The sequence below is a fragment of the Olea europaea genome, unplaced genomic scaffold (assembly GCF_002742605.1).
Source record: "Olea europaea var. sylvestris unplaced genomic scaffold, O_europaea_v1 scaffold1257, whole genome shotgun sequence".
NCBI classification, from domain to species: Eukaryota; Viridiplantae; Streptophyta; class Magnoliopsida; order Lamiales; family Oleaceae; genus Olea; species Olea europaea.
In genome coordinates, this window is record NW_019230013.1 from 25,226 (window position 1) to 33,943 (window position 8,718).

General features: G+C 35.6%; 1 protein-coding gene across 2 annotated transcripts; it reads left to right on the forward strand.

Moving 5' to 3' along the window:
- The first annotated feature begins 490 nt into the window (after positions 1-490).
- On the forward strand, positions 491-4,942 carry LOC111374492 (putative glucuronosyltransferase PGSIP8). 2 transcript variants are annotated; one of them, XM_022997158.1, is made up of 5 exons: positions 491-1,040; positions 3,008-3,266; positions 3,500-3,701; positions 3,788-3,935; positions 4,084-4,942. In XM_022997158.1, exons 1-5 carry the CDS (start codon positions 802-804, stop codon positions 4,622-4,624), a joined length of 1,389 nt encoding a protein of 462 aa, XP_022852926.1. In that variant the 5' UTR covers positions 491-801; the 3' UTR covers positions 4,625-4,942. The 2 variants fall into 2 exon arrangements, with proteins under 2 accessions (XP_022852926.1, XP_022852927.1); XM_022997159.1 differs by lacking the exon at positions 491-1,040 and adding an exon at positions 2,291-2,492.
- Positions 4,943-8,718: the final 3,776 nt, after the last annotated feature.

The window sequence follows — 8,718 nt, forward strand, 5'->3', positions numbered from 1 at the left end:
ACAGAATTTTAATTTACATCGATTAGATCATGAAATTCAATTTAATTTCAATTTTCACAACTCTATCACATGTCGTAACAAAAATTACTTAGTTAGTAGTCATACCTTAATAAATCTTTCCTGTAATCGTTGAATACCATGTCGACTCACCTTTGAGCCACAACATAATAGCACTAAAATAGAAAGAAACATGCATTTTGACCTTTCAAATAGAGGACATTATCATAATCTTCATTTTACTCTCTCGTTTTTAAGGTACTCCATTAGAGTGAGTTGGAAGATTCGTTATGATAGGATTTCCAACTAAGCAATTCAATTAGTTTGGAAACATCACTTGACGTAATTAATGACTCAATTGAGATGAATTATAGTTTAATGACCCAGATCAGACTCCATAGAAACTTCAATGACCACAGGTGATATTTACCATATTTTACACAAAATATTAAAACCGGTTTCATCTATATAAAGTCTCAACCCGTCAGTGCCGACCTCTCCAACGTTGTGCTCCCATTTCAAGGAGATCTCTCTCTCGCTCACTCTCGCACGCGCACACAGAGATACACAAAAACATTCATTGCCCAAAACAAGACATAAATTGAATAGATACATCTATATATTTCTCCATTGAGTATTTTTCTCCAACACATACGCAGAGACATATAATCAGTCTTCTCTGAAGTTTGTCTTTGTGAACCAATTTTTATCAGTAAAGAAGAAACCCATTTTCAGGCGGATTCGTTGCCATTTATAGAAAGAGAGTGATTGTTGAAGATTTCTCACCAAAAAAAATAAGAAAAAATGGGAGAAAGGAGGCGGCTTTTGAGTTGCCTAATTTTTCTGGTTTTGAATATTGTATGCGAAGGCAAAGGGGTACACAGAAATGCCTATGCTACTATGATGTATATGGGTACTCCAAGGGACTATGAATTCTATATAGCGACACGTGTCATGCTCAGATCTCTCGTAAAGCTTAAGGTTGATGCTGATCTTGTTGTCATTGCCTCCATGGATGTACCCATCCACTGGGTACAAGCCCTGTAAGTATTTATATTTATACCTCTTGTAAAATCGAGATCTGCTTTCGTTACGCTACAAATTCAATAGTAAAAGATATTCAGACGAAAAAGGTGAAAAATTGAATTTTTCTGTGTGTGATTTTGTGTTGGGTTGGTGATGACAGAGAAAGAAGCACTTCATTTTTGTGTTTATCTTCAACTTTCCACTTGCTAGAATATGCTTTGGCTTTTTTGGGTCTTTATCAAAATGGAAAAGAAAAGAAAAGAAATCGATGAAATTCGATTGACCAATGGATGAATGCAATGCAATTTGGTTAGGGGGCCCCACTTTGTGCAGATATTTGCCAACTTTCTTTTTAATTTTGAGTTAATTAGAAAGATTAAATTTTGTCCAGTTTTAAGTGAGTATTTTAGAAATATATGGTAATCGAACAGAAAAATAGTTATACAAAGACTGTGTCGTGAGAAGTGGGAAGTCTTCCACCAACTCATTCCTGAGTTGTTCCAGTCAAAAAAATTATTGCCCTTCGGCAAATTGGCTGGTTTATACCAAACTGGACCTTTTCTAACATGTAAACACAGCTTTTTATTATTGGAGAAATTTTAAAAAATATAATCTCCATTAATTCTCTTATATTACCATATTTGACACGAATAGGCTGGCCTTCGCTAGAACTCATAAATAGAATTCTTATTTTATTTTTTCTTTCCATTTAATAATTGACGGTGGGGGATATTTATGGAGGATAATTTTAAGATTCTTACAAAAGTCGTTTTGGACAGGTGATGTGTTGTCACTAATAAATCAATAAACAGGGCATCGTTACATACATACCACATAATTAATTATGGCCGGCATTTAAGCTGTCGCTTTGTCAACTCTTATTTTTTATTGCAAATTGTGGCTCTCTTTTTTCTTCTTGAACAATTCCAGTAAAAAACTTAAGACTCATGAAAAATGCTCTTATAAGAGAAAGGTCGGTGTTAGGATTAATAAGTTAGCCCTTTTTTATTTATTTATTTTGTAGCCCCAGGTTTAGACGAGATAGTTTATTTCCTGTTTGAGTCCTATTCTCTAAAAATTCATTTCTTTCTAAATTTATTTTTAACCACATATTCTCCCGTTAAACTAAGTTTACAGGTAAAGCAAATTTTTTTTACTTTTTAACTACATGTTCTCTTAAAAAATAATAATAATAATAATAAGTATTATAAAACTCATTTTTTCCAAGAAAAAAAAAATGGGTTTCAAACAAAGTCTTAATATTGTCTTAGAACAGAAAGATGTCTTTTGAGTTCGAGTTATTTTAGTCACGCATTTGAGGAATCTCATGAATCCAGCCTACGTGTGGAGTTTTAAGATACATTATTTTTACAAATAAGTTTATAGTCCTTCTTGAACTTCTTGAGTTTTTTGATGAGGTTGCTGTACGGCTGGGTGAAGGGTTAAAGGGATATTCTTTCTTTGCTGAGGTATAAATTATCGTTATTCTTGAAAAGGACTTGTTGAAGTTGCTTTATCTATGAGCTAAAAGAATAATAAAAGAAAAAAAAAAAAAAGGGTCCTGTATCACTACTTGGTGTATGATTATTGATTAAAGATATCAAATTCTTCCTGTTGGCATGACATGGTCTAGATATCCATAGTACAAAGAAACAAACAGCTAGTTATTTAAGAATTCATTTTCATAGAAAATCAATTTGGATGAGAACGGATTATGTTTTTAAATTTAGTTTTCAACATGTTCCTTAACGTGCAGGCTGGATTCATTATTCAACATGACATGTGTACAATATTCATAAATGGATGGTAGCGACTTTAGACTTAGTAATTTCCTACTTTCTTACTATGTTGATCCACCAAGTCTGAAAGCTTCTATTTTATTAGTAGATAATGTGTGTCAGCATCTGTGTCTATACATCAAGCTTTAGAATTCTGAAATCAATAGGAGAAAATGAATTAATGAGTTATCTTTTTCGTGGTCCAGTGAACAGGAAGATGGTGCAAAGGTCATGAGAGTCGAAAATATGAACAATCCTTACAGAAGTCAGTCGAACTTCGATTGGAGATTCAAGCTAACACTGAACAAACTTTATGCATGGAACCTAGTGGACTATGACAGGGTGGTCATGCTAGACGCCGATAACCTCTTCCTCAGAAACACTGATGAGTTGTTCCAGTGTGGCCAGTTTTGTGCAGTATTTATCAATCCCTGCATCTTCCACACTGGCCTCTTTGTGTTGCAGGTAAAAATTACTGACATATATGTGTTTCCTTCAATGTTTTCTTGTTTTTTGGAGCACGACTGTTAATTTCAAGCACACAAACTGCTGCACCACCTATCATTGTTTTTGTTTTTTAGTCAAACCCAGATGCTACGTTTAATGATCGAGATGAAAGGTTATTACAAGTCCATTAAGGCTGTCTCTTGCATCTATTACATGTGTTCTTCAAGATCCTTATGAATCTTAAATTGCAGCCATCAAAAGCAGTATTCAATGACATGATTCATGAACTGGAGGTCGGGAGAAGTAACCCTGATGGCGCGGACCAAGGGTTCATTGGAAGCTACTTTCCTGATTTACTCGATCGACCCATGTTTCATCCTCCTTCAAATGGTACAAAGCTTGATGGATCATATAGACTTCCTCTAGGCTATCAAATGGATGCTTCTTACTATTGTAAGTATTAACAACTCGGATGTTTCAGCAAAATTTAAAACCCAATGTTCTTATTTCTCACCATATTACATTTTTATTTGGCTTAGATCTCAGACTTCGATGGAGTGTTCCTTGTGGACCAAACAGTGTTATTACTTTCCCTGGTGCCCCTTGGTTAAAACCATGGTATTGGTGGTCATGGCCCGTCCTCCCACTCGGCATCCAGTGGCATGAACAACGGCTTCAAACTCTTGGGTAAAGTTCTTGAGCCAAATTTGTTCGAGTTCTTAAGTCGACCTTATTTTCATCTCATTTCGTGATTTTAATGTTTCATTATTTTTTTGTTACTCTTCATACCTATTTCTTAAGTGTTCTAAGGAATCTATGACTTGCCTTTTAACAGGTATAGTGCAGAGCTGCCACTTGTATTAATCGAAGCTGTATTTTACCTAGGAATAATGGCTGTGGCGCGTCTAGCACGGCCCAACTTATCCAAATTATGCTATCGCCGAGAAGAGAAAAGTATTTTCTTCATACAAACTGGCTTCAAATTGATTGCTATATGGTCCATTCTTGCTGCCTACATAGCCCCATTCTTTCTCGTTCCCCACACTGTTCATCCACTCATAGGGTGGGGTCTCTACTTGCTGGGGGCCTTATCGATTTCGTGCATAGCGGTTAATGCTTTTCTTCTACCAATTCTACCTGTTTTGACGCCATGGCTCGGAATCTTTGGAGCCCTTTTGGTAATGGCTTGTCCTTGGTACTCAAATGGCGTTGTACGGGCACTTGCTACTTTTGCCTATGCGTTCTGCTGTTCGCCTGTTCTGTGGATGGCATTGGTTAAAATTATGTCATGCCTTCAGGTTTCGCTTGAAAGGGAATCATTCTTGCCTAGATTGGGGGAAAACTCGTCGCCTTCGGGGTTCAACAAGTTGTACTGAGAATCAGCCTCTACTCATTGTGGAGCATCTTGTGGTTGGCATATTCCCGGCTTTAGATACGAGGAGACTGTAACCATTTTGTGCCAGCCTTCTGCTTCTTGAATCTGCGGTATGCATTTGTACACAGAAGCACAAGGGATACATTAACTGTGTTCTGTCATCATCTACTAAATGCAGAATTTATAGAGTAGCTATTGATTGCTTGATTCTCATCATTGAAATTCTTATAGAACTCGACTCATTAATGCACTAAAGTTACTGTAACTTCAGAAACCATCCCTTGAGAATTGTCTATTGGTTGATTGGATTTTTAACTTTTTACTGAAATTACTAAAACAAAGATTCTAAATTGTATTTGACAATTTTATTGAAAAAAATAAAGTTCATGAGGACACCAGAATTTAAGTACTGATTTATATTGAAAACCAATGTTCTTAGTTATATCAACTTGTGACCATATGGATATGCATTACCGGCTTGGATCATGCTACACATATAAACTTTTTTCACAAAATCCTTTACTCACTACTCGCAATAGGAGGTGGGGGCCACGAGCCAACATTTTTTAAATTCACGTGGGGGTCACTTGTTTGTGAAAGTAACCCATTTTGCACATATATATTTATCTTTACCGGTTATATTAGACTTCTGAGAAATAGAAACAATATAAGTGACAAATCATTCGAAAGGTGATCAAATATTCTAGAGCATTAAACACAATAATTACTCATAATTAATAAACGAGAAAAACATAAAGAGTCGGAACAAGTTTTATATTGTTGCCTAGGTAGTTGAAACATAGGCAATCATATTTGAGAATACAAACATAACATAAAGAAGAAAATGATGGATAACGGCCGGATTTTATAGTGTCATTTTAGTCTCCAGCAATTATCTTCTTTTTCTTCAAAAACATACGTGCTAAATTGAGTGTATTATTTGGCAAGAAGACAGCATCTTAACGACTATGTACCAATATGCAGAGCCGATCCTGTGGTTAGGCAAATGAGGCCTGTGCCATTTTTAATTTTGATTTGACAAATATGTTCCATTTTCGATCATTTCGACTAATGTAATCTATATTCCCATACACATTGATGGAATCGACTAGGAGTGATTGGACTCATTCCCACCCAACACCATCAGCAAATCAACATCAAATTCCAACTAAAACATAAAAAAGTGCAGGAAATTAAATTCAAAATAATTTCCAAATATAGGATCTTTGGAGTAAAAAAATTGAAGTAGGAAAAATAAGTGACAGAAGAAAATTTCTTATTGATAAACTAATAACAAAAGAGTAGACTCATCAGCTATTTATCACCAACTACAATATCAACAAACTGAATCAAAATTCCAAAAGAAACGCAGCTAATTAACCCACTAGAGTCATACTTTATTGGCATAACAAAGAAATGATTTCTAGCAGACTCCCTTAAACTCTCAGAACTACACATCTCAATCATATTCTTCAACTTGCAGAAAGTTTTAGCTTTCAATGGCTTTGTAAGAATGCTAGCCTATTGATCTTCATACTTAAAGAATTATTGAATTCAACAGCTGCTTCATTTTCTTTCACAAGCTCATGAATATAATAAAATTTGATGCCGATGTGTTTACTTCTCCCATGAAAGAATGGATCATTAGTTAAGCAAATAGCTAACTTGTTATTGCAAAATATCTTTGTAGGAATTGTTTGTTTCTGATTTAATTCCTTCAACAATCTTCACAGCAAAACAGCCTGAGTAGAGACGACTACAATGTACTCTGCTTTGACGATGGAAAAAGCAACAACCTGTTGCTTCTTTGATGAAAATGAAATTGCTCTTGAACCCATGTGAAATGCAGAGCCAGACATACTCTTCCTTTTTTCAAGATCCCCTGCCCAATCACTACCTGTATACCCAACAACGTTGTAGTTATCAAGAGATGAATAAAAGATACTGTTTCAGTTGTGATGCCAATTAAGAATTATAACTCAAACAATGAGCTATGATAAAATCGGGTTCGGGCCCAATTATTTTAGATGCTACACTCCATTGCCCGATAACACACTTGGTGAGCCCAAGAACCCGAGCCCAAACCTGAAGACCACATGTTTTGCTCCAGGATCGTTAGATCCCTCATATTACATTTATGGTTGGAAGGTTTTTTAGTATATTAAATGGCACCCCTTTTAGGTGGCCTTTGACTGAGCTTTTCATTTACCCCGTTCCTAGAACTCTCTGGAAAGCCTAGTCTTTCTGGATACTTTTCTCCTTCGTCTCCTCCGAGTTCTCTTTGGTTATCTCATGTGATTTGGGGCTATATTCTATGTGAATGAGGTGAATCTGAGCGATTCCTCTTGAGAAGTGAGAGCGATCTAGGGTTTTCTATTTAGTCCTATTGAAGCAACTGCGTTCGGTCCTTTCATGGTGGGATTCTTGGGGTTTTCTCTTGGGTGTTTTACCAGTGTACAGAAGGGTACAATGAGTATTCTGAGCCCATGAGTCAATGACATCTTGTGTCAAATGTTTGATTCGAGTCTGTAATATACAGTGATATTTTTCGATAATACTTTGTGTATTCGTGGGGTTCTTGACATAATAGATACCTTGAATTTGAGTACCTTTTATATCGCTGTATTCGCTTTAGCTTGGTGTCTCCATAAACCGACTAATAATGCCAACTCCAAATTTGATATTAGGTCTGGTAAAAGGCAAATAACATAGACTAGCTACTAGACTTCAGAAATAAGTTGGATCAACAAATTCACCATGCTATTTTTATCCACGTGAAATCTTTCTTTAATAGGAGTTTAGATAAGATTGCACGATTCCATCTTGAATCGTTTGAGAATGTTTGATGCATATTTCTTTTGTGAGATAAATATTCCTCCATTAATCTGCGTCACTTCTAATCTAAGGAAATAAGGCATAAGTCCCATATCAGTCATTTCAAAGTTGCTAGTCATAGCCTCCTTAAATTTTGTAACCATTCTTGTATAATTTCTTGTAAAAATCAAATCATCCACATACAAGCAATAATTATTATATTTCCATGTGAATGAGATTTGATATTAGAAAGATTCGATATACAATGTAGGTTGGTAAGGGCACTTAAGAATACCATTTTCTTGGAAATATGTGTCAATTTGAGTGTATCGTCCTTGGCGCCTATTTTAATCCATAGAGAGCATTGTTTTTAATCTGAGAACTTTTCTTTCGTGAACTTTCTGTACATAACCGTTGGGCTGATCGACATAGACCTCTTCTTCGAGAAATTTATTTAGAAAATGCAGATTCTATATCCATTTAATGTATCTTCCATATATTTTGAGCGGCTAGTGCAATCAACATATGAATGGTATCAAGTCAAGCTACAAGTGCAAAAGCTTCATAATAGTCAATACCTACCTTTTGCTTGTACCCTTTCACAACAATCCAACCTTCAACCGATCGAATTGAGTCACTTGATCATCTGGTTTGAGCTTTTTTTGTAAACCCATTTCAGCCAATTGATTTCTATCCTTGTGGCAAAGAAGTTAGCTCCCATATATTATTTTTTTAGTTGAAAAAATTTCTTCATTTATGATGAGGAGGATAATTTTCAAGAGAATGATTTGAAGTCCTTGCAGAGTGGAACAATGCAATGGTCTTTCCACAATATTGCTTGTCGGATCAATCACAATTGGGAAGACATGTATTCCCCCCCCCCCCCCCCCCCCCCCCCCCCCCNNNNTCCCCCCCCCCCCCCCTCCCAATCACCTATCAACCCCAGATAATTACACCATGATACTACCTAGAGTGACAGATTATCATAAATATAATTAAGTTAGCGATACCCCATATATATAATACACGGGTTCATACTCAAACGTGCTTGGAAAAAATTAAAGATGGAGTTCCTTTAGGGTGGGTTGAGGATTACATGTAAATTTATAAAGTCTTTCATGTAGTTATAATGATGTAAGAAAAGTGTTTCAATTGATGGATTGTTATAATCTCGTCTTTTATTTTATAAAATATCTATAAAAACAAACATTGTTAAAATAAAACTGCATGTGTATGACATCAATTAAATTAGTAAGGTGAACTTGAAGAGTCCAAATTATC